Here is a 25,239-nt window from a genome sequence, read left to right on the forward strand (position 1 = left end):
CCACCATCCGCTGCCGCAATCCACCTTCTATGTACGCTATCCCCCCATAAACACCATCCACCACCGCCCCAAAAACCACCATAAAACCACCGCTTGCTTATTTTTTTTTTCATCGCCGCCGCCCCACAAACCACCGGCGTTTTTTTTATTCCCCGCTACATCGCGCGGGTACAACGCTAGTACATACACACAAGTGTTTATTATTTGGATATAATTCAACAACTATCTGGATTGAACATTTTGTTTAGAGTATTTGTTTTTTGGAAATAGATAAGACAGGAAAAAAAAAAAACCCTAACTTATATATTGGTTTTGAATTCTATGATTAAAACCGAGTAGTCCAAAATCAATGACTTATAGTTTATCAGTTTTATATGTTTCCAATATTGCATAAGCAATGCTCTTTGTTCAACAAATCAAAACTATTTACGGAACGCCATTGGGGTCTTAGTGGTCAGCAAGTACTTTAGGGCATTACCAGGATTCAAAGTCAAGAAAAAATATTCACAGAACCACATCTCAAACACCCAAAACTTCCGAAAGTTGTAGTGAAGAAAAATCAGTTAAGTTTCATTGTTGAAGGTTTCATAGTTCATGGGATGTGCTAACAACACTTGGTGCAAGTCACAACGTAGTTGCTCTTCCAGATCATAATATAGAAAAGCCGAAAAAATATTTACAATTTCGATATTCATGAAGTAAGTTCATAATTGATTGGCTGCAGATGCTCATATCTGCCTGCTCATATCTATATCTACATATCTAATAGTATAACTTTTATGTATGGTTCAAAATACAAAATCACAAAGTTTGTTGGACTCTGATATAGCCTGAGTAGCTGGAATTCCTGAACCAGAGTTGCTTAAAATGGGCCTAGATGCATGTGGATGTTGAATCACTACTAGTATGGAGTCCTTCAAGCTCCTGTCTTGATAAGTTGGCTACAAACATAGTGGTTGATCATCAACATACTTATGATATATATTTATTAAAATGTATGCATAAATATATTCAAGTACACTTACCACTCCAATCTGCCATTCACGACTGCTAAAATCTTTAAACGATGCAGCATCCAGTTCCTGCAATAACATAGCCAAAATAAATATTGAAGACAAGACAAAATTTAGTTAGGAATTTAGTATGAGTGTGAGCTTACAATACTGTATATGGGAGGAACAATTCTGTCTTTTTTAGACTTGTGAGTGGGCATAACAGAGAACCGTGGCGCCAAATCCTGTGACCTAAAAATCCACCTGTGACAATGGCAATCTATCAGTACGCTGAAATACAACATTAACATATACACATGTAAAAGAAGAACATATGATCTTTTGGCATACCCGATATATAGAAAGATACAGAAATGCGCCCACTCACGAACCAGTAACTTCATCCAATAAGTTTCCACTGAACTGTCCATGTTGATGAAAATCTGAAATCCATATAAGCTGATTTAACTTTTGAAAGTATTGCAGTCATATAGATTTTAGAACCATATATAACTAACTAAAAAAATTTACCGCAGTTTCTGCTATAGCTACAATATGCATTGCGCTTTTAAATTTCCTGCGAAGCAGAACACAAAAAACCAAAAGGGTTACAACTACTAGATTATCCGTTTCTATATTATAATTAACAAATTACCGTATACATACTTGAACATAAGGTATTTGGTGTAGACAGCATCATACATTTCTTGGACATCTTCGTCCTCTATAAAGTTTAACTGCTCCCTCAAGATGGATAAGTTATGAGCAATATGATTAAATATCACAAAGAATATGATCAAATAGTCAAGCACCAAAAGAATCTGCATATATGATAGTCCATTCAAAATATTAGCATGATATAATTTTTTTTTAACTGTATTAAAAGTTTATAGTAAATGTTAAAGTTATGCTTACTGAGAAGTAAGGTATAGAAGCTCTATGACCAACAAGAATCAGATAAAAGACGCAACCAATAACAGCCAGAGCTCGACGTTCAGGTACTGAAAGGCGTTCAGACGTGATGCAGTAGCCATGAGCAATCAACAAAAACGACACGATTGAAGCTGTCTCAAATAGCAATCCAGTTACATATACTCCAAATGACATCCATAAAGAACATGTCTGGTAATAAAAACATGAATACCTACAACAGTACAAGTTTGAAATTACATTTCTGGAATTTAACTCGAGTTAAGGCAGATCACTTTCACAATTACATTTTTCATATGTAAGCAAGATAGTAAAATAGTGATAGAGGAACATACATACCAAAACAGAAAGGAAAATGAAAGTTGTAGAGCTTTAATACAAGGAACTGATGCAAGTGCCCATTGTAAATTGTTCACCTGCTCTAATATCATCACAATAACAAGTTAACAACCATAAACAACTAAACAAAATTAACTTGAAATAAATAGGACTATAGGGGTATATATATACGAGCATGGTACCCGCACAATGCGGCGGCGAGCCGGCGATGACGGTGGTGTGATGGTGGATGGTGACAATGGTGTTGACATCAATTGGTGTAGGTAAAGGTATTTGATTTAAAGGAGGTTAGTAGAGATATTTTATAATATAATGGACTAATAGTGTAATTTAATATTAAGGGTCGATGGTGATTTAATTTATTAAGGGTATTTTGGTCAATTCACATGTCATATTTTTTCTAAACTTTTAACATGGTCTTATAATTTTTACATAGTAGTATGGATATGTTACTCTAATTAACTCAAAAGTATATACAGCAGAATCAAAGCTCCCTAGCTAGGTATTAAAGGCTGCGAACGGGTTGAGTTTTCAATGAGCCACTCAAGCTTAATTAAGTCAAGATTTTATTGTGTTCAAGCATTGAAAAGAGCTTGGGAGCTTGTACGGGCTCCAGATCTTATCGATACTTTATGTAATACGTATGAGTATGTATATATATATACTAGATTAGTGTCTGTATGATGCAACGTCAAGTCGTCAACCATTACTAGTTTTATTCGGTCTAAAGAGAAGATTAAAAATGTTTGCCTTAAAATTTGCAGATGATATTAGTATAGTTTCGAGAAATAGCTAGATGATAACAAGTAGCCATATTAATACAAAAGACAAAGTCAAAATATTGGAGAAGCTATGAATTGAAGTAGCTAGGAAGTACATGAAGAAAGAGAGAGATATATATGACCTGAAAATGGCGGTTAATATAAGTATTGATAATCCAGCAAGAAGCGAAAACGAGCCAAATGGAGGTGAAAGAGGAATAAAGATATGGGAGCGGCCAGTATGCTTCGTTTATTAACAACAACGACGAATTTGATGCCTCCATTAATGTTGTGTTACTAATTATATCAGTTGCAATATATATCTAGAGATTTTGGTGGGAATAGTTGAGAGTTTATATATATACTTAATTTGTTGGCGCTAGCTGATCGAGAGAGAGATTAGTTTGTTAAACAAATGAAACGTTATCTTTATATTTTCCATGTTGAAGGCTGGTTTTCATGTTAAGTTGGGGTGGTGGTGTTGGGGCTGTTGGCCTAATTAAACTTGACGTAAATACGTACCCCCCCTTTTTTATTAGTATTTATTATTACTCCTTCCCATTAAGTAGCTAGTCTTTTTAGTTTTAACAACACATCTCTATGTTTGACTTAATCATCTATGTGACACATAAGTCTCGTGTTTTTCTCAAATGTCAACATTATACTAAACGTATGTTTGACTATACGAAATAAATTGAAGATAAAGCTAGATTTATCTTCTAGCATATCTATGCATGAGTGTGATTATACGAAAATTGATATAGAATATAATAAGATGAATTAGAATGTGATTATATAACCCAGGACCCCTCATTATAGGTTGGAAGGTTAAATGCATAAAGTTGTAACTTATTTTTTTTTTAATTCTTATAAAATGTAATGTAGTTATATTTTGATTAGTAAAGGGTTTCTGTTTTCAACTGTATTAAATAAAGATAACATCATCAGTTTATAACATTATAAGTGCCAACATAACATGTCACATCAACAAAAAATGGCCACGTCATCAAATAAAATGGTTGATTTAAACAGTTTACACAACAACATCGTCATTTCCATCAATCGAGTATTATTTATCGGTGAAATAAATATAAATCGGTGATAGGTATGAAGATGGTGGAAGAAAAATCGGTGATCGATGATGGGTATGGAATGGGTTTGCATTGCTATGTGTAGAGTTGGGGTGTGCATTACGAAGATAAATGTTACTAGACTTTTTTAATGATGTGACATGTTATGTTAACACTTAACGAATGTCTAATGTTAGAAATTAACGATGTTATCTTTATTGCTTACATATTGAAAACATAGTCTTTTTAATAATCAAAATATGTTACCTTCTTTTAAGAAATTTAGAAAAGTAAGTTATTTTATTTTATTTTATTTATGTATTTAACCATATATTCAAGGTTGTAATGAGGCACGTAAATGAGTCGAGCTACCCGTGAGCTACAAGATCGACTTTAACTTGCTAAACCTAACATGAGTCTCTTATAATAATATACATAATAATATAATAATCTAATGTAGTTTATATAGTAGATAACATCAACATGATATCAATCCCGTAGGAGCGAATCGTATGTAAATATAATAAGATTAATTATGTGAATCTACCAAATTTTCGAACATATTTATTCACATGTAATCTCGAGGTTTAAAACCTATATATGTTGTGTGTGTTCAAGGCAGATTTTGTTTTTAAGAGAACTGAAATTGATTGGAATATAAATTATGATTTATCGAAACGGATAATCACTTGTATTTTTATATACTATTTTTCTCTGAAAGGGAAATCCAAAGATGATGGTCGAAATTCAGTAGTTGCTATGTGAAGTGGTCATGCAATGCAACAAAACCACTAACATCGGAGTGTTTTAATAATAATTTATATAAAAATAAATAAATATCTAGTAATTCAATGCTATATTACTAGAGCTTTTAATAAGTAGTTTAATTTAATGTGACACCTAATCTGCATAAGGAAAAGTGATTGTAAAATATGAGTATTCAATTGACAAGAAGATTGCTTTGCTGCTTACCTAAGAAAGATACAACAATTGAACCCAACACCACAATTTAGTTCACCAAACTCACTAACAAATGCCACTTCCCTTCCAATTCCATGTTTCATTTTAGACCAGTCATAAACATTGACCGATGGGGGGAAATATAGAAGTTTTTGTGAAAAAATGTAAGTAATGATTTAGTATATCTTGTGAAACATGATGGTCAAACATACATATGCTAATACAACTATACCAATTCCATCCGATATTAGAAATGTTTGAATGTAGATGGTCTTACCCTTAAGCGAACAAGGTAATACGAGGCAAAGTAAACACCTGCACAACAAACTGAGATGAAATATGCAGATGAAATATATAAATTTGACTAAAGTTGTACTCAATTTAATTCATTTATTCAATAACAAGAGGCCATATTGAGTACACTTGCAAATTCTCCTACTGCCTGCCAACCACATCATCTACCTCTAACAATAACAATGTAACAAATGGAGCCGGAAATTATTTGTAAGATCGTGACAACCGTAGGGCCTTCCTCACCTCAATTATAATAGCTGTTGCATTTTCTTGACTAAATCAGGAGACATAATTTACCTAAGCCGACCATCCTATTCACTAACATCTGCCCGCATCTCACCACCATAGCACCTTAGAAACCATAACCTGCTCACCAAAATGATAATATATTACAGGCAGAAAATGTCCTACAAGAGTACAAGAAACTTCAAAATGTAGTAAATGTGAAGAAAAAAGTCAAATAAGAACGACATACCTGAGTTACCCATGGGGTTTCCAGCAGGCATTGATTGAGGCTCCTTGATCGCAACGACCACTGCATCTGATGTAAGAAATGTCTTTGCAACGGATGAAGCATGCTCCAAGCAACATCTTACCACCTGCTCAAATTCAACAGGGAATTGTGTGCTCAAAAAGTCTGTTTTTCAAGATACATCAATCTGTAAATACATAATAGATAGCAGAAAGCTTACCTTTGTAGGATCAATTATGCCAGCAGCCATTAAATCCTCATATTTTCCGGTTGCAGCATTGTAACCAAACTTTGGATTATCACTAGCCAGTACCTGAGATGATGATACCAAAAAGTCAACCCAATTAGCTTAATGTTTTCAGACTACGAAGAGCTAACGTGTGAAATAATAACACCAGTGGCTAATCTAAACATGGTTACCTTCTCAATCACTACGCTTCCATTGACACCAGCATTTTTTGCAATTAACTTCATAGGATAGCTAAGGGCTCTCTTAACAATATCAGCTCCTACCTGCCAAAACTCAAAACATGATTAACAAGACTAGCAATATTAAGTAGCAGAGGTGGCAACTTTGACCAATTCACTAATGAATGAGACAATTTGGGTTATCTCAATCTCTAACAAGTAAAAAGCGGGTCGAAAGTCACCCAATGTTTTTTTTATGCGTACAGCCTTCTAGAACGGCCAGGGGATACCAGTTACGTCGCGTACATATGAGTCAAAGACTCATCCCGCAGGTAACCTGTATACGGAAAACCTTATTCGTTTATCTGTTTTACAACCTATTAGAACGATTCATGTAGTAACAGATGATTGATATTCATAAAATCGTATTTTACTTTACAAGATATTGATATCCTTACAGAAGTCTCCACGGCAGCACATTTGACCAAACCAATAAATTTTACCTATTTTGACCTGAACCCAGGTGACAAGTTACCCAGCCCACTCAACATATCCCTTTTACCATCACACGTGCAATAAAGGTGATACCTTTTGTTCATCATTGTCAAAGGTATCTTTTATACTATCAACCTTTGCAGCAAGGCGTAAAAGAGTGCACCCACCCCCCACTACAATGCCTTCCTCAACGGCTGCCTGTATTATGTTGAAAACTTTAACTTGGTTAGTGAATATTAAGAACCAATATAACAAGCCACAAACATTTTCTAAGCATCACAAGCTTCAGTCATGACCTTTGTCGCATTGAGGGCATCCTCTACTCTTAGTTTTTTTTCTTTAAGTTCTGTCTCTGTTTGGGCCCCAACCTGTAAATAATATCGATCTGAATAATTAAAACAAAAAAAATATATATTAAATGTGTACCCTGAGCAATAATCATAAAGGTTACCTGAATTACAGCAACTCCTCCAGATAGTTTAGCAATTCTTTCATTTAGCTTTTCTTTTTCGTAGTCCTGTTCTGCTGCCTGTAAGAACAACCAATACATTTTTACAAAACCTCATGATGTAGATATAATCATAAAGAGGTGGCAGATTAAATTCATTCACCCATATATTGGTTTTGGTTCATCCCTAAGACCCTAACTAGTGAAAAGTGACCAAACAAGGATGGAGGTCACCCAAAGTGGATCTGGAAATATTACAGCCTCCTTTAAATAGTTCTGATATGAATAACTTTGTCAACATATTTACAATCCAACTAGTTATAAAAGATGGAGGAAAAAAATGTGTCGCCCATTTCTAATTTTCATTAATACTGGAACAACCCAGTTTACCGAAACCTGTTTGACGTGTTGCCCGCCCACCCATTTCTCTACTTTCTAAGAACGTGTTAAAAAGAAACGCACCTCAAGAAGGTTTCTTATCTGGGCAACTCTTTTATTAACTAATTCCTGGGTGCTTCCATCACCAACAATGGTGGTTGTATCCTTACTAAGCACCACCTTAGCAGCATGCCCTAAAACATCACTTTCAGCATTCTCAAGGGTTAACCCCACCTCTTCTCTGATCACGGTTCCTGAACCAAACATGAAAAAAGATTATCACAGGGTAGAAGACAAAATGGGTGGGCCAGGCAGATTGTATTGACAATAAACACCAGTATTTAATTCTTTTTATAAATTATTAGTGTGTCAAATATGATTACAAACAAAATACTTCAGTAATAACATAGTATTTTTTAGTAAAATGATTTAAGACGTCGGCCTTCAATATATGTAGTTTACCATCTGGTGATCTTCGACCCATTACTCTTTCAACAATTCTATTTTATTAACCTATCCGACCCATTGAGCAAAAATCATAAAAGAAATTGCCCCATTTATAAGCAAATCGCCTCTAAAGTATCTATCTATTTTATTAACCTATCCGACCCATTGAGCAAAAATCATATAATATATTGCCCCATTTAAAAGCAAATTGTCAAAATTTCCGCCTCTAAAGTACCTATCTAGTATAAAACAAAATAATTGAATCTTGCCTCCGGTAAGAGTAGCAATATCATCAAGATATTGACTCTTGCGGTCACCAAAACCAGGGGCCTTGAGTGCTGCAATCTTTAATGAACCCCGTAGCTTGTTCACTACAAGAGTAGCAAGAGCTTCTTGCTCAATATCCTCGGCTATAATCAATATTGGGTACCCCCCTTTTATTGCATCTTCCAAGACGCCGACTAAATCTCGTGCATTGGTTATCTTTTTGTCAACCAAAAGCAACTGCACCATGGTACTTTATATCAAGATCCACTCAAAGAATCCTATGTATCAAACGAATAATGAAAAGGACATATCTTGACAATATTACCTTGCAATTTTCATACTCAACTGACATTTTCTCATTGTCTGTTACAAAATACAGCGAAAGGTATCCACGGTCAAATTGCATGCCTTCCACAACATAAAAGGTGTTTTCAGCACTTTTCCCTTCTTCTAGAGTCACGATACCTTGCCTTCCAACTTTTCTCATGGCTTCAGCAATCATATTTCCTACTTCAGGGTTGTTCCCTGCGCTCACTGCAGCCACATCTGCTAGCTCACTATCTTCAACCTGCAATAACACATAAGATGTGACTCAAATAAAAATGTAACTGATGCTCTATGACTTTTACTCATAGTGAATATTAACAGAGCATATCACGGCAATAATGAGTAAAGTTCCTAACTTACTTCTTTTGACATCAACTTAAGCTCTGCCACAAGGGCTTTAGTCGTTCTTTCAATTCCTCTTGTTATTTGAACAGGGTTTGCACCAGCCGCCACCACCTAACAGATAATGTCTTGATGTATTAACACTAACTCATCCTTTTAAACTATTATACACTTCAAGCATTACTGTTACAATATACCTTAACACCTTCGGTGATTAGACCTTGTGCGAGAACAACAGATGTCGTTGTCCCATCACCGGCCAAATCATTCGTCTTTGAAGCCGCTTGGCGAACAAGCTTGGCACCAATGTTCTCAACCGGATCTTCCAATTCCACCTACGCAAAATAATCAAAATCATATAACGTTCAAGATTAATAAAATATTGTGTTTTTGTAGCTAGTCTGACTGATTACATACCTCTTTGGCGACAGTGACACCATCATTCACAATTTTAGGGGATCCATACTTGCTTTCAAGTACTACATTGCGTCCTTTTGGACCAAGAGTTACACCTACTAAATCAGCAAGCTTGTTGACACCTGCCTACACACCCACAACAACTATATATCAACACGGGCGTTACTAATTAAGATAGCTAATTATCCGTAGTTGATAAAATAGGGACTAACTTGTAGCTTCTTAATTGCAGAACCATCGTTGTTAAAATACAACTCTTTGGCCATTGCCTTAACCTTAGAATTTGTTCTTTTCTGCAGAGCTACATTTCGCTTTCGGCTTGAAATAGGAGTAGCAGAAATAGATGACAATGAATGTGTACTTTTGCTAGTTGCTTTTGTCTCGAGAATCCCGAATGTGCCAATGGACATCGTCGGGGTTATGGAAGCCATCGTTTTACCAGTCTACATTCAAATGAGTAAATATTCTTAACAACATTAAAACTCTGGTTGGCAGGTTCAATTTGTCCAACCCACCCGAACCCTACCCCGCCAATCCGATTAGCAAATAAAGTCAGACAGGTTAGGGGTTAGCATGTTGCTGTGCTGGTTTCGAGTCAAATGGGTTGATCAAACAGGTTGACAGGGCACATGGGTAACGAGTTGACCGGTTAGATAAATTTTACAGAATTTATATAACAACAATACTCAATCTCGACAACCGATAAATAGGTGTTATTTATGCTTTCAGGTAGGTGAGTAGGAAATTCACGCTTATTTTCATGTCTGGTTTCAAGTTGTGTCAAATATAATCAGAAATGACGAGACATAATCAAATGCTAAAGTTTCTCTTCAGAAAAGAAGACTTACCGGGGAAGAAAGTCAAAGACAGCAGGTAGAGAGTAAAAGTGGGTGGGTGTTGGGGGGTTATAGGGTTTTGGTTACACTTTGGAAACTCCGATCACTCGGAACTTTCTAGAAGCACACTCTAATAACTTTTTTCAAGTCAACAATGTCACGTTGTTTATATGTGTAGTACAGAGTATTATTTTGTTCGAGAGCAACGCGGCATCGATGGTGTTAATAGCGGGTGGTGGTGATGACGACGACGATTTGTGTAAAGAAAAAGCTTAAAGCGGCCCGTAGCCCGATAAGCTTGACCCGTCCCGACTCGAATTTAAACCTATCTATAAAAAACCTCAATCACCCGAAAATTTGAAGAGAAAACTCACCTAGATTTATCATAGGTAACGAGCAATAGTACTGCGCAATACGGCGGTGAGATGGTGGGGGTGATAGGTCATAGGAGGTGATAAGTCATAGAATGTAATAGCCAAATGCCTTAGTCATACAGGCTCCGTACTCGGATTTAAAAGTTCGTCGAAAGTATATCAAATGACATCTCTAATGAAAGAGCATGAAATTTTAAGAACATCCAAACAACTTTTATAATTTATCGATATATGATTTTTGAGATAAAACATTTTGAATAAATTAGAGGAATAAAATGATTTATGGAGGAGATAAAAAAAAATGAGTGGTTGAGATTTAAGAGTATTATAGGTATACTAGGTAGAGTCGTTTAAATTAGTGAATAAAAAAGAAGAGTAATTGAGGTAGTTCAAATCATATTTTGAGATTTATAAAAAAAAAAAGACAAAATGCTTTATAAAATAGTATAGATATAGATAATCAAATATATGCGGTCACCTTTAAAAATGTAAGGGACACATGTTTAGAAACATTAACTGAACTAAAACTTTTTCTAAATTATGTGATATCCCGATAATTTACACCAATATAAAAACTTTTGAGTACAAGTAATATGACGATATGCATATATATATATATATATATATATAATGTTAGATACATGAACCAAAACTTTTTATAAATAAAGATCCATAAATACATTTTATAATTAAAATTTCTATATCTTAACATCACTTAATGTTTTAAAAATTAAATATGACACGTATAAAAAACCTTCCTTGCCATCATACCTAGTCACTTCTAGTTAGTCGAAACTCGAAAGGATAGTTTTAAATTTTAATAGTTTCCTCTTATATAAATCTTCCATTTACAAAAGTCCATGTTTTGTTCTACTATATGACAAAAAGTAAAGGTACAAGAATAAACCAAAGTCTGTGTTACAGACAAAAACTAAAGGACAACAATTAACAAAAGTCCCTATTCTTTTTTGTTTCTTTTTTTTAGAGGACAAAAACTAGAGGAACAAGAGTAGAAGCTGCTTAGAAAATTCCTAGTAGCTTCAATTCTATATCACTACATCATCATCAGCAGCAGAGAAGCATTCACCCGAGTACATGAAATTAAAATGCACAACTTAAATTCATTCAGCTGGTTTTTAAACTAACTTGATCAAATATATTGTTGGTTAGCTTAGATAGAGACACAAATTATAGATATCTACGTGGCAATGGCAATATTAACAGATTGGCAAATTACACAGGCAATAGTCGAAAACAATACAGATGCCTTTAGACAAATAGTTGAAGAACATGAACAAGTTCTTAAACAGAACATCGGTAATACTACTGTGCTACATCTTGTTACACGGATCGGGAATGCTGAAATGGTGTCATTTATTATCGAACTACAACCAGAAATGGTGGCTTCCGAAAACGAATACTCAGAGACGCCACTTCATGAAGCATGTCGCATGGGACATGACAGGATTGTGAAGATGCTCATGGAGAAGAACCAATGGGTGGCTGCTAAGTTCAACTGTGACAGCCAAAGTGCCTTGTTCATGGCTTGTAGTTATGGCCATTACAATATTGTTGATTTCCTCTTGAATGATTATGGTTGGTTGGTGAACATCATAGACCATGTAGCTTGCTTCCATGTTGCTGTCACGAAAGGCCGAAAAGGTACAAGCTCATGATTAGTTAGTTACTGATTAACTACTCTTAAATTTAATTAGATTTAAGTTTCTGGCAAGAAATATCATTAGTCATGTCGAATTGATGATTAAGGCCATGTCCAAACCGAGGCTAATGGTCATATATATTATATTGGTTTTGAAAGCCAATCAAAAGCCTTAGGTAAGTCACTGTTCCGGTCAGAAAACGACTTGTCTAAAGATGATCATATCTCTAGATAATTTTATTCTATTGGTCTGACTTATGTATTCTGGACTTCTAAATTTTTGGTTTTATTCAAAATTAATACTACTTTCAAGTTTTTTATATAAAAATAAAAACATACCAGAGAGATTAGGACTTGGCCCGGGCCTGTAATGACCCCCTGGCTTCATATCTACCAGATGTTTTGGATAAGGTCTGGGCCAGATACCCTCGGAGAACTGGGCTCAGTTGCACTTTGGCTTCTCTAAGAGATCTGTAATGGGTTTGGGTCATACATTTTTTACTTTTTGTACGGGCGAAGTGGGTTTCGGTTTGACCAGAGACAGTTGGTTTCAGAATTATCATATTTTTCATTAGAAGTTAGTTAATATGATTGCAAGATTATGTTATTTCAAAAATATATGATGATAATTTGTATAAAATGATTTAGAAGCTTATTTGCATTTAAAGTTTAATTTGGGTGACCTTCAACCAAATTGACCTGGTTTCTTTGAAGTTGACAATTTAATTTTAGCCGTTTGACCAGTTAGAGATAACACAAAACCCAAATTTACTCTTGTGTAAGATGTTTCTATATATAGCTATCTTAAGTTTCTTTGTTAGATATAGAGAAATTGGTTACATGTGTTATGAAAATGCAGATATTGCTAAAAGGTTGCTAGAAAAGGAAGTGGATCTTGCTAATAGGAAGGATTTAAATGGATCCTTGGCATTGCATTGTGCTTGCACAAGGGGGGATTTGGAGATTTCAAAGATGCTCTTAAACATGAACCCTGACCATGCTACACAATTTGATAATAATGGATACACGCCATTGCACTTAGCTGCTATAAACGGGAACCTGGAGATCATAGAGGAATTTGCATCAGCAGCTCCTTTGTCCTTCCAGTATCTATCAAGACATGGAGAAAATGTGTTCCATCTTACCATAAGGTTCAATAAGTTTGATGCCTTCAAATTTGTTGATGGTGTCCTTAAGGGCACAAACTTGCTTTCTCAACCTGACAAATGTGGGAATACGATTCAACGCCTTGCTCAGAGTAGAGGCTTCTACCAGGCATGAATGTTTCTATTTGTCATCTCTATTTGTAGTTAGAAATTATTATAGGTATGTGTTTCATAACAGTTAAAATGGTAACGGGCAGGGATTCACCCTTTCGGTTTGTTAGGATGAGTACCAATTGAATAATGGTCATTCCCATACCCTCAAACCAAATATTGTTAGTATTATAGTAGTATAATGTTCATTGTCCTTTATACGGGTTAGAAGGTACGGAGAACACAAGTAAATAATGCACTCTAACTTTGAAAACTCTCTTGTGAACGGTTATTGATTATGTTTCGGTTCATTGCAGTTTGTAGAATACATTAGTGGAACAAAAGAGCAAATTGATCAGCAAGAGGTTGGGAATCAGAGAACGGAATTGCCTATGACAGCAGAGACTGTTGTCAATCACAATAATGCATCGGAAATCAATAATGTAGATGCTGCTCATATTGAAGAAGAAGAAGAAGAAGAAGCAGACGCATCATTAGTAAGGGTCGGGAGAAACAGCATAAACACAAGTTTTAGCAGTGAGACCAGTAAACAGGATGAAGAAAAACAGATGAAATCTCCCAAGAATCAACCGAAAAGAGAGCATCTGGAATTACATAGAGAGGCATTACAAAATGCTAGGAACACAATCACACTAGTCGCCATTTTGATAGCAACCGTCACATACACAGCAGGTATGAACCCTCCAGGTGGTGTCTACCAAGATGGGCCCAAAAGGGTAAGTCAATTATGGGAAGAAAACGGGCATTCAAGATCTTTGCTATCAGCAATCACATTGCACTATTTGTATCCTTGTGCATTGTTGTAGTCCTAGTGAGCTTTATCCCGTTCAAGAGAAAGCCACTAAAACGGATACTAGCAGTAGCTCATAAGGTCACATGGGTTGCGTTATCCTTCATGGCCGTGTCATATGTTGCAGCAAGTTGGGTTACAATGCCAAATCCCCATGACAGCCACGGTATGAGCTGGGTTTTAGAAGCACTATTGTGTATATGTGCCGGGACTCTTGGATTCACTTTCTTTGGCCTGGGGGTTATTCTTGTTAAGCATCGGTTAAAGAAATACAAGTGGAGGAAGGGAGCACTACAGTTGATGAAAGTTAAAAACCTTCATAACCTCTCACTCTCATTAGATTCAGATGTTTATAGTTGTCGAACGTCAGGATTTCATGCCCTCTGATTCATTATGGTGCTAAAAAAAGATGTTATCTACTGTGCTTTTTTTTCCCCTTAAAATTTGAATTGCAGTCTTGTTAAATTTTAGCTGGCTATATGAATCCTTGTATTAAGTCACGAGAGACGCCGTGACTTTACTATTCTATACCAAGTTAGTGAAAAAAAACCTTTATTTGTTTTGTTTAATTAAAAAAAACAAGGGTAATTGGTCATTCCAAAACTAATATTTTTACATGTTATTTCATTTGAAACGTGTTTTCTTCTATAAATTTATAATCTATAAGGTTCTAAAGTATCACTAAGTTAGTTAAGTGTAAAATAAGATTATTAAGATGCATTTTATTCCGTAGAAGGGTGCTCGCGTGTTACAGCGGCAACGGTTTATAACGCGTGAGATGTTGTAACGCTAATACAAGTTGTTTAGGTTACTTTCATGAGATGCGGCGATGAGACATCTAACCGTAGTTATCATTCTAAATATAAGTCGATGATTCGATGCAAAAAATAATAAGGTTAAAAAGTTAACCATTGTAAATATATTTGTTAGGGTTATTTAAGGATAGTTTGGGGATATTGAAAAAAGTGTTGAATTTCTTAAAATAGGAAGGCCAAATTGTTGATTTTACTAGCATTTTACCCGCACAATGTGGCGGCGGTGGTAGCAGCGGTGTGGTGTTGGTGGAGGTGGTTGGTAATGGTGGTGGTGGTGTGGTTATTATTGTAAAATAATCAATGTAAAAGGGGTAGTGTTGTTATTTTAGAAGTTGATGTGTCTATGTTGTACATTATTTCATTAAGGGTATTGTAGGTATTTTAAGCGAATATATTTAAATTAATGAATAAAAGAGGAAGAGTTAATTATATCATTAAGGGTAGAATGGTCATTTCGCATGATGATATTTTTATGAAAGATATGTTGAAAAGTATTATGAGAGAAAATGTGATAATTTTTATAAAGTAGTAGAGATAAGCGATTATAGATATACATTTAATAAAATCATATACTAAACCTTTTCAAGTGTCATGTCTATAACCTATGTAGCACCGAAACGGATACGGCAAAAGGTACGGGAATGGGGAACGACAAAACTAAAAAATTTAGGATACGGATACGGCAAATATACGACAATAAAAAAATAAAATTAAAAATAAACTATATTGATTTTATATAGAGAGAGACTTGAGACTTGAATGATTATGTATAATTATATATATATAATTTATAATATATGCTTGATGGTGACCGGTGATCACGAATTAAATTTTTACTAATCAGTTTTGGAATAGAAAACGCATGATGGTGATCTCAATTGTACAATGTAGTTGGTTTGTATTTAGGGGTATGCGTTGCAAGATGGCAGTCATTTTTTGAATAGAAAAAGCTCATTGAAATCCTAATACTAATTAGATTCGGTATTGAAGTTTTCACAGAAACGTTTCGGTATATATGGAAACTTCAAGAAAACGTTTCGTACGAGTTTCCGTTCCCATGGAGTTTCGGAAACGGGTAAGCCTACTTGTTTGGAGTTTCGGTGCATCATAGTCTATAACCCCTTATAAGCATATTGACCGCTCTTATTTTACGAAATTCAGCACTTTTATATATCCTTATTTCTTAATCCAAATTCCACTATACACCTAATCTATACTTTTGTACTGTACTATCTAATAAATAAAACAACCCTTTCCTTTAAAGTTATTGACGAATAATCTAAAATACCATTAATGATTAAATTACAATATCAGTCATTTATCCAAAATATTTCCATTAACCTTTTACATCAATTACCTTTACATTTATTATCTACACCACTCGACGCTTCCTCTACCACCAACAGACGCCCCCACTACCACACCGTTGCCGCCACAACCAGCGCCGCATTACACGGGTACAATGTTAGTCTTTGTTGATTTCTTGTCACATTATCCCAAGCAGGGGCGGAGCTAATGGGGGGACTAGGGGGTGTTTGGTCCCCCCCCCCCCCCCCCCAACGAGTCACGAAAACTTTGGATACATAGTAGTATATATCTACATAATGTTTGCAGAGCACGTATTTTTTCCCCACTGTTTCTATTTTACATATAATATGCGATTTGCGATTAAAGATTTTGATTTTTGATGGAGAAAATTACAGGTTGTTTAAGTGGAGAAGATAAAGACTTTAATACTCTTTTACCTTTTTATTATTTTAATACTAAAGTTGGCATTCCCCAAAAACTAAATGCTAAGTTCAGCCCCTCAACTTTTTGTATTATTAATTTATACCTTCTCAATTATTTAGTCTACGTATAGTATTAGTAATTATGTTTTTCTAGTATATTACACTTGTACTTATTCGACTGAATTGATTTACTAAAAAATATATAGTATAGCATAAACATTTGTGAGACATCACTAAATACATTAAAAATAGTTTTAAAAGCAACAAAGATTATTCAAATTGTTTAGTTACAATGTCACAAGTAAGCAACATATATTTTGGCTATTTGTTTAGTTATTTTAAAAAGTTATTAATCGATTTATTCAAATTGTTGATTAGTGTTTTACAATAATGATTTCAAGTTGAATCATGGGGAAAAAAGAACTATCGATTTTTTTTTTAGACAAAAACGTGACGTTGTTCATAAAAACCAACCCGAACTCGTACCTCAACAAGAACCCGAACCATAATCTCAAAATGTTCGGTCCCCCTCAACACAAATTCTTGGCTCCTCCTCTCATCCTAAGCGAATCTTATTGTATATGCATGTATAAATGTATATTGATATAGAAAGATGTTTAGTTAAGAATAATACGGAGTAATTGAAAAAAAACATAAGCAATAAACATAATTTTGTTACATGAAAGTACAGTAACTATTTCGACTTGTAAATTGATTCATAAATAGTTCATATTCATGTAATATATACTCTAATAAATATAAATAAATATTACTGTATAAAAAAAAACCCGCTAGCAACTGAAAGGCCAGTCGCCTGAAAACAATGAATCTTAAACTCAAAATGTGACGGTTTTTATGAATTGGAAACGTTGGTCAAAACCTTTATCACGAAACTCTTCACGTTCTCATGCACGTTCAAACACCCCCCACTCTCTTTGTAGCTATATCTATCGCTATATATACACATATTCACTAACATCGATCAATTCACAACTCACATTTGCAATTGCAAGCACAAACATTCTCTAGAGTCTACTCTATAACATTAAACTACTACATACTAGTTTTAATTTGTGCTTTGCAAACACAACGAAAGATGCCTTCTTATATTTCACTGGCTCTTTTCTTTTTCGCAATCGCCATAGCAACAGCCATGGCTAAGGAATACGAAGTAGGAGGCCATGTTGGTTGGCGTATCCCGGCTTCCAATGAAACAGAACTCTACAATGTTTGGGCTTCAAGACGAAGTTTTCATGTTGGCGATTCTCTTAGTCAGTTTCTTTTTTCACTATTTTTCCTTGGGGTTTTTTTTTTGGTTACAAAATTTTACATGCTACATACACATTGTGCTATTTGAAACATTTTTTTGTACTTATTTGGTTTCACAGGGTTCCGTTATTCTACTGAGTCGGTGGTGATGGTTGATAAATTTGGCTATTATCACTGTGATTCAACCCATCCGATAGCGTATTTTAATGATGGAAATACACTTGTGAAGCTTGATAAACTTGGAACAGTTTATTTCATAAGTGGGAATTGGGAACGTTGTATTAAAGGACAATCGATGTTGTTGGATGTGGTTGATGTTCATCAGCATCATCGCCACCGCCACCTTCCAGCATCAATAGCTTATGCGCCACAAAATCCTTACTATGATATGTCACCTTCACCTTCTCAGGTTGCTGGTGGCTCGGGTACTTCAGATTCTGGGTCACTGCTTTTGGCTCATGCTTCATTCAAGGCTTTTCTTGGTGCAGCATTAGTTTTGGTTATTATTTACAGTTATTAAAGATTTAAGGTCTTGTTATTTAGTAAGGGTCTGGTTTTTTATTTTGTTTTGGTTTAATTTGTGTTAAGTGAGTCGTCTTGTCTCTTATTGGGATTCATATATCAATTGAAGTTTTGTAATCTGAATTATTTTGTCATATGATGAATTTTTGAGTTTACTACTGCTCTTTAATTGTTATACAACTTACTAATTTGTTTTCTAATTTGAATATAAATCTTTGTTAGTTCTTAATCCAACTTCAATTATTTCTCTTAAAGATTTGATGTGTATGCTTAATATTTTATCAGTATTTAGAATTACTATAATAACTTACAAAACTTAAAAATCATGGTTAAGATTACTAAAATATGTAATAAGCAAATAAACACAGCTAAAATTCTGATGTATTAAAGGAAAGTGGTATGGGATATCTGACAAATTACATTTCTAACTGCTTTACAAAATTTTGGCTTTGCCATCGTCAGTCCTCTTTTTATCAAAAACTATATAACCTAACAGGATTTCACCTATTTTCTAAATTTTCATTTTTATAAAAATGCAAATCAACGCGTGACAGGGCCCAACAACTCGATTGAATGATGATTAATCATGTTCAAAACAAGGACTGATCTGGTGTACTGCTGGTTTATCTGCAAGAACATATCCACCACATGAACATAGTTTGCTTCTTCAAACCTACAAAGAAAATAAATATAATCAGCTCTTTTCATGCTTAATCTACACACAGACTAGAAATTTTAGTTAAAATGTGAAAAGAAATTTGAAAATCGGGATGGGACAAACAGTAAATCAACCAATGGCGTTTCCAAAATTTTTTGATGTTCCTGACTCGCTTTACATGAACAGCTAGAACACTACTTTGTATTTTATGCATCGACTAATGACTACATTTTAGGTTCAAAACAATTTGATATAAACATGAGAGAGAAGCCTGATTCTATAAAGAAACACAAAAATAGAAACCTTAAGAATCTCAAAATCCCGGTTAACGTTGACATTTGTGTTGTCACGTGGTTGTTTGCTTAGCTTCTTCCTTGTGCTTTGTCAGCATTGAATGCATCTCTGCCCGTTTAATAGCCCTGATATCAAGTATACTTGGTGGACTGGGTTGAATACAGCCATGTAACTCAACTAAGTTAAGAAATTCTTGCTTGTTCAGACTTCTCTTCTCAACAAGTGCATCAACAACTGCATCCATAAGTTTCCGATTTTTCCCCAGAATCTACCAAAAAAAAACAAACAATTACTAACACCAATAAATATCTAAATCAGTCATCAAGTAGTGCCAAATAATATACAGTATGAAATACCTCTTTCGCACATTCATAACACATATTGAGGATCCGCAACGCCTCAGCATCAATATCCTGAATTTTTCAGATCTTCAATCAGATAAATGAACAAAAGCATATGATATTGATATAGTTATTCAAATGGAAAAGAGAATCCCAATTCAGTACATTTATTCGATCTGCAACCCAGAAATTAGATACACCATGATATTTGTCTGAAAGGCCACCAAGAACAAAAGTCCGTGCTGCTGACCTGGCGTTGTCTGCTGTTTCGGCCCAAATAGTACTCAACTGCAGAGTTGACATTCATCGGTTATGGGCCATCCCAAAGTAGAAGAGAAAAAGGTTACATGGTTGTATATTAGACAGTTCATTTTGGTAAATTTAATCAGCATGTAGACAATACGAGAATAATTATTGGTGTTATATGGATAAAAGATTAAGCTATTCTCACCTGACCCTCACCATGCCAAATTTCATCAGCTGCCCGTGGTGCTAGTTGAACGGTAATGTGATCTAACATAGACTGTCGACTGTATGAAAATCATTGAAAAAAAGGGATTAAAGAAAAGTTGGAAAATAAGGTACACAAAATCAAAAGAAGTATTTACCTCAGTAATCCTTCCTTAAATTTGATGTGATCCATTTTCACCCGCACATAACCCAGTTCCCTACCAGCTCGTGGAGCAATATTGATCTGTTTAAACCAGATGTTCCAAAAATCAGAAATCCCTCGGATATTAAAACTTTAAGAGAAACAATTCCATCAAGAGTTAAGAATCTCACAAACTCAATATTCCTAAGATCATGGAAATTGGAGGCCACAACAGCCATAGCAGCTTCATTGATAGCCACTTGCCTCCAAATTTCAGGGCTTCGTTCCTTCTTATCAAGCATCCCTCGTTCTTCTATTTGTGCAGCTTGTAATAAGTCATCTGTGGTAATCTACAAAAGCATTATCATGTCAAAAATAGAATTGAAGCCAAACATGCATCTATAAATATTATGTTATATATATAATGTAAACCTAAATGCTTAACAAAATACCTCAGTTCTTCCATCACGCATCATATTAATTGCAGCGACCTCAACTATATTAGCTAACTCTGCACCAACCATTCCATCAGTCATAGTTGCAACAGCCGCATAGTCTACATCTTCTGCCATTGGTTTCTTACGAGCATGCACCTATTCCAACAATAATAAAAAACTTGCTGATAGTTAGAGACATAGACGCATACTGATAGAGGTGGCAAAATGGGCATGTCAGATACAGGGTAAAATGAGTTGGGTCAAAACCACAAAATTTTGGTGCAGGTCAAAACAGGTCTGTTTGAGCAGTTTTGGTCCAAAGTTTCAAAACTCCTAATAAGAAATTAATATGTCAAATATACTGCTTAAAAAAGTATCTAGCTTTCACAATGAATAATTTAGGAGGCGTTGTGCACTTTCTTCACTTGCACAACCCAATTGACCTCTTTCCTTTCAGACAACCTTTTGTATCCATTTAAGCAGTTGGAGAAATAACCCTAATCAACCCAATCATAAGTTCATGAATAAAAATTGCCGCCTCTACAAAATAAAATCTTGACCACACCTTTAGAATCTCGACACGTCCTATTAGACCAGGCTTGGGTATGAATATTTTTCTGTCAAAACGCCCAGGTCTTACAAGTGCAGGATCCAGGATATCAGGTCTGTTTGTGGAAGCAATGGTGATCACGTTACCTCTGCCTTCAAATCCATCTAAACATACAAGGAGCTGAAGTATACACAGAACCAAACATAAATGCATGCTCAAACTAATTATCAAATACCATGTCATAGCTTAATTTTGTGGTAATAATATCTGACCTGATTTAGAGTTGCATCACGTTCTTGTCCACCAGAACCCTTAATTAAACCACGTTCCCTTCCAACAGCATCCAGTTCATCAATGAAGACAACAGATGGAGCCTATGGTGATCCAGCATACGCATAAAATAAGATAGTAGTATGGAAAAAAGTAGTAGATTAAGTACTTTAAAGAAAAGATATGTGTGTGTGTATTCTTACACTATCCCTTGCTTCTTGATATAGTGCTCGGACACGTGAAGCACCAACTCCAACATATATCTCCACAAACTGGGATGCAGAAATAGAGAAAAAGTTCACACCTGCCTCACCAGCAACTGCTTTTGCTAACAACGTCTTTCCGACTCCAGGGGGACCACAAAGAAGTATACCGCCTGATAGAAGCATATGACACAAGATTTCAAACATAATGAAGTAACAAAAATCAAACAACACATGACAAGATGACACTGATAGGCTTAAGCATACTTATATAGTACTAACTTCTTAGGAAACAAGAAAGCGGGGACTTAATTTATCATTCATGTCCAAGGAAATTAAACTAACTTAAGCCTAAATACAAACACTGATAAATTAACATTTGGGAAGGGTACCTGGAATTTTGACTCCCCGCCTACGGTAAATTTCTCCATGTGTAAAGAACTTCACAATCTCCTCAAGTTCAAGTCGTATTTTCCCAAGCCCAGCCACATCTGTGAACTTCACGTCGACACCTCTTTCTAAATACTGGGAAAGCCTGGTATTCTGTGCACGGCGAACCCGAGCACCTGATTTCATAAACTGCTGCGCCATCTTCATGTACGGGTTCTCCTCACCCTGTTTTCCCTCATCATCCTCATCATCTCCAGGTTCAAGTCCCGCCATACCCCTCTCTAATTCCTTCATTTTCCTCTTCTCCTCAGCTTCCGCTTTCTCAATCTTCAACCTATCCTCATAATCCCGTTTCTGCTTCTTGTAACTCAAAACAACGGTTTGGTAAAATATAACAAAAAACAACAACCCAATACCCAACGTGACATTAGAATCACGAGCCAACTCTTTCCACATATTAGACATCCGATAATACTTAATCCGTGCCTCATTCATAGACTGCTCATAATTAACCTTCTGCATCTCCATCTTCCTCTTCCGCTCTTCCATCTTATTCTGCAACCTCGCCGCTTTTTCCCTTCGCACCATTTCTTCTTTCATACTCAACATCTCACTACTCCTACTCTTCTTCAACTCCTCCCTTTTCTTCCTCAGTTCCAACACCTTCTTCGATACCGGCTTAGGCTTCACAAACGAATACATCCACAAAGGAAACCTCGCCAAAAACCCCAAAAACGGCGCTGGCACCTCCGGCATTTTCACGGGTGGCGTATACGCTTGTACACATATCCCATCAATCCCTAACTCATCCCACTCTTCCCAAAACTTTCCATCACTCTCGACACTCGGAACCACAATCCTTACAACCTTATCATCCTCCAAAACCGCCAACACAACCACTGCCCGCTCCCTCAACCCTTTCCCAGGCGGTCTAATCACATTCTTAATCCTACCCTCACGTTTCAAGTTCAATATATCGGTATACGGAATCCGATTAGCAACAACCGGAAGGCCGTGGGACCAAGTTTTCCATTCTAGTGGAGTTAATGAATCCGGTTGTTGTTGTTTTTGTTTCTTATTTAACCGTTTTTTATTCGAAACTTTCGGGGCGGCTAATACAGGCTGCTGAGGTAATGAAGCTGAGATTATAGTTAGGGTTACAGATATTTGAAGCAAATTTAATAAGTTAATTCTGCTTTTTGATTCAGAGTTTGTGTCTGTTTTAGACAGATTACATTTAATTAATGAATTAGGGTTTGGTGTCTGTTTGATTTTTCGAAATTGTGATGATAAGGAATATGGGGGGAATGATGAATAAGCAATAATACATTTAGATGCCATACATATATATATATATATATAATAATTAATAATAACTGATATAGATATAGAAAGAGTGTGTGTATAACGTTACTGTCTGTATAGGTTTGGCCAGAGAAACGTCATCGTCGGTCTACAGCTAGTCGGAGTCGTGGCCGGCGTGGGTTTTGAAGGATGGCTTTGTAGACTGTAGTAGATAGGTTCCATTTTCAGAATTTTAAGTTTTAACAGCTAATTTTACCGTCTGTAAGGAAAACGTTATAGAAAGTTGAAATTGGACTTTGTTAATTTATCACTCCAATGGTTAACCCTCAAAAGAAACTTTCATATACGAGTACTTTTAAATTATGAAACAAAAAAAAACCAAAAAAAAAAGTGTGTAAAATTCTTTCAGAAACTAGAAATTTGTCAACCTATTCCAAAAAAGCTTTTGACTCTAATAATAAAAATAATAATAATAAGTTTATCTAAAAGCTTGAAAAAACAGTAAAAAACTTTATAAAAATTTTTGTAAAAAGCTTCATTAGAGATGCCCTTAGCTGTTGTCATTTTTCATATAAAAAAAAATAAGGATTTGCTTATGTTCACTTCAACTTTTTGATCTTTAAAAACTTTAAACTAGTGTTTTCTTTATTCTTTAATTTTAATATTTACATTTAATATACTTATGATACTCTATCAAAATTATTTATAATATACATCCTTTAACCCTTTGAATATCCTCATTCGCCTCCACCGGCCATCATTGTCGTCGTCGCCGCCCGCCCACTTGTCACCTCTATCGCCTCCACCCGCCATCACCGCTACTACATTGTGCGGATGCCTGTTTAGGTTTTCTTTAAGAGCAAAAGAAATTTTGAAAAAATCGACTATTGAGTTTGGTGATTAATTAGTGAATAAGCACATGGATAACGTAATCTTTTAAAGAACTTTTTCAGGTTTGGATATGAAGAGATGATAGACTTTTTTTTATTTGTATGTAGTAATTTAATGTGATTATGGTCATGTCCACTTAATAAAATCTCTCTCAAATATTAGTTAAGAGCATGGGATATGGGATATAACAAAGATAGAAATCAATATTTTAGATTTTTCATTTTATAACTTTGCATGTGTTTTTCATTACCTTTTTTGAATAAATTACGCGAATTGATAATTTATTTTAGTTTGATAAAAATGATATCCAAAAACTATCTCTTGTTATCGATTGGATTAGGCATGAGCACGGGTCAAAATCTGACACGAATCGGCCCTGCAAAATTCAAAACCCCACAATGTACGATAATCAAAACCAAAGCCCCGCCAGTTAAGCTATTGAGCGGGTCAGGTTTAGGCGGGCCTATGACGCGTCTCGCATTTTCAGGACATTTGCTCATCCTTTTCTAGCACAGGTCAAAGCTCGGCCCAACCAGGCATGGCAAAACCCGAAGCCCGAAGTTGCACGAAAATGAAAATCAAAGCCCGACCCATTAAGCCATTGGGTGGGGCGACTCGGGTCATCAGGTTTGACCGGGTGTCTGATTTTCATGTCATTGGGTCATTTGCTTATGCGTAGATCAAGTTT

General features: G+C 35.4%; 4 protein-coding genes and 1 pseudogene across 5 annotated transcripts; 2 read left to right on the forward strand and 3 right to left on the reverse strand.

Annotated features, from left to right (window-relative positions):
* Nucleotides 1-733: 733 nt before the first annotated feature.
* Nucleotides 734-3,306, reverse strand: LOC122588351. The gene is made up of 9 exons (XM_043760458.1): nt 3,166-3,306; nt 2,262-2,338; nt 1,908-2,136; nt 1,659-1,813; nt 1,524-1,569; nt 1,344-1,435; nt 1,160-1,256; nt 1,026-1,082; nt 734-941 (listed from the first exon to the last, which is right to left on the reverse strand). The coding sequence occupies exons 1-9, from the start codon at nt 3,304-3,306 to the stop codon at nt 789-791; spliced, it is 1,047 nt and encodes a 348-aa protein (XP_043616393.1). The 3' UTR covers nt 734-788.
* Nucleotides 3,307-5,392: 2,086 nt separating this feature from the next.
* LOC122587470 (ruBisCO large subunit-binding protein subunit beta, chloroplastic-like) lies at nt 5,393-10,222 on the reverse strand. Of its 2 annotated transcripts, XM_043759654.1 has the most exons (15): nt 10,196-10,222; nt 9,560-9,790; nt 9,348-9,473; nt 9,128-9,265; nt 8,949-9,044; nt 8,587-8,829; nt 8,264-8,498; nt 7,632-7,801; nt 7,173-7,250; nt 7,018-7,089; nt 6,815-6,919; nt 6,239-6,331; nt 6,039-6,131; nt 5,822-5,945; nt 5,393-5,712 (listed from the first exon to the last, which is right to left on the reverse strand). In XM_043759654.1, the coding sequence occupies exons 2-15, from the start codon at nt 9,776-9,778 to the stop codon at nt 5,699-5,701; spliced, it is 1,806 nt and encodes a 601-aa protein (XP_043615589.1). In that variant the 5' UTR covers nt 9,779-9,790; nt 10,196-10,222; the 3' UTR covers nt 5,393-5,698. The 2 variants fall into 2 exon arrangements, with proteins under 2 accessions (XP_043615589.1, XP_043615588.1); XM_043759653.1 differs by lacking the exon at nt 10,196-10,222 and having other exon boundaries at nt 9,560-9,990.
* A 1,351-nt stretch (nt 10,223-11,573) lies between these two features.
* On the forward strand, nt 11,574-14,754 carry LOC122589085 (annotated as a pseudogene).
* Nucleotides 14,755-17,925: 3,171 nt separating this feature from the next.
* On the forward strand, nt 17,926-18,618 carry LOC122588352 (stellacyanin-like). Its single transcript, XM_043760459.1, has 2 exons — nt 17,926-18,100; nt 18,218-18,618. Exons 1-2 carry the CDS (start codon nt 17,926-17,928, stop codon nt 18,616-18,618), a joined length of 576 nt encoding a protein of 191 aa, XP_043616394.1.
* A 386-nt stretch (nt 18,619-19,004) lies between these two features.
* LOC122587041 (probable inactive ATP-dependent zinc metalloprotease FTSHI 2, chloroplastic) lies at nt 19,005-23,879 on the reverse strand. The gene is made up of 12 exons (XM_043759112.1): nt 22,358-23,879; nt 21,966-22,138; nt 21,765-21,866; nt 21,508-21,672; nt 20,958-21,098; nt 20,697-20,855; nt 20,522-20,607; nt 20,365-20,443; nt 20,079-20,201; nt 19,929-19,985; nt 19,582-19,840; nt 19,005-19,293 (listed from the first exon to the last, which is right to left on the reverse strand). Exons 1-11 carry the CDS (start codon nt 23,694-23,696, stop codon nt 19,625-19,627), a joined length of 2,640 nt encoding a protein of 879 aa, XP_043615047.1. The 5' UTR covers nt 23,697-23,879; the 3' UTR covers nt 19,005-19,293; nt 19,582-19,624.
* Nucleotides 23,880-25,239: the final 1,360 nt, after the last annotated feature.

This window comes from Erigeron canadensis, chromosome 2, assembly GCF_010389155.1.
Source record: "Erigeron canadensis isolate Cc75 chromosome 2, C_canadensis_v1, whole genome shotgun sequence".
NCBI lineage: Eukaryota > Viridiplantae > Streptophyta > Magnoliopsida > Asterales > Asteraceae > Erigeron > Erigeron canadensis.